This window comes from Sesamum indicum, linkage group LG1 (genome assembly GCF_000512975.1).
Source record: "Sesamum indicum cultivar Zhongzhi No. 13 linkage group LG1, S_indicum_v1.0, whole genome shotgun sequence".
Taxonomy (NCBI): domain Eukaryota; kingdom Viridiplantae; phylum Streptophyta; class Magnoliopsida; order Lamiales; family Pedaliaceae; genus Sesamum; species Sesamum indicum.
In genome coordinates this window covers 12,487,829-12,488,138 of record NC_026145.1, presented here as the reverse complement: position 1 = coordinate 12,488,138, position 310 = coordinate 12,487,829, and the positions used below count along the sequence as shown (strand labels likewise).

At 36.8% G+C, this 310-nt stretch overlaps 1 protein-coding gene across 1 annotated transcript in view; it reads right to left on the bottom strand.

Moving 5' to 3' along the window:
• LOC105166804 (probable receptor-like protein kinase At1g80640) overlaps window positions 1–310 on the bottom strand; it is a 4,570-nt gene extending 4,260 nt beyond the window's left edge. The window contains exon 1 of the mRNA XM_020694870.1: window positions 301–310. Within this exon, the coding sequence (XP_020550529.1) occupies window positions 301–310 (10 nt within the window). The remainder of the gene's footprint in view (window positions 1–300) is intronic.

Genomic DNA, 310 nt, shown 5'->3' with positions numbered 1-310 from the left:
GGATGAGCAACCGGGCTGGTGGCTGGTTCAAGTGGAGCCGAAAACAGAGGAAAACTGAAAACCCAAATGGGCAGAAACAACAAAAACAAAAACTTCATTTTTCCTTCCTCTCTACTTTCAATAATTCTTTCTCTTGATAGAAGAGAGGGAAAAAAGAAAAAGATGGGATCTTTTGCTTCTTTTTCTTGTCTTATATAATGGCAGTTAAAATTTGAAATGGTTTTGAGGTTGATGGGCTGTCTTTATATAAAGCTGTGTGTATCTTAGCTTCGAGTTTGTGTATATCTATAATCTCAGTACCTTTTCGCAT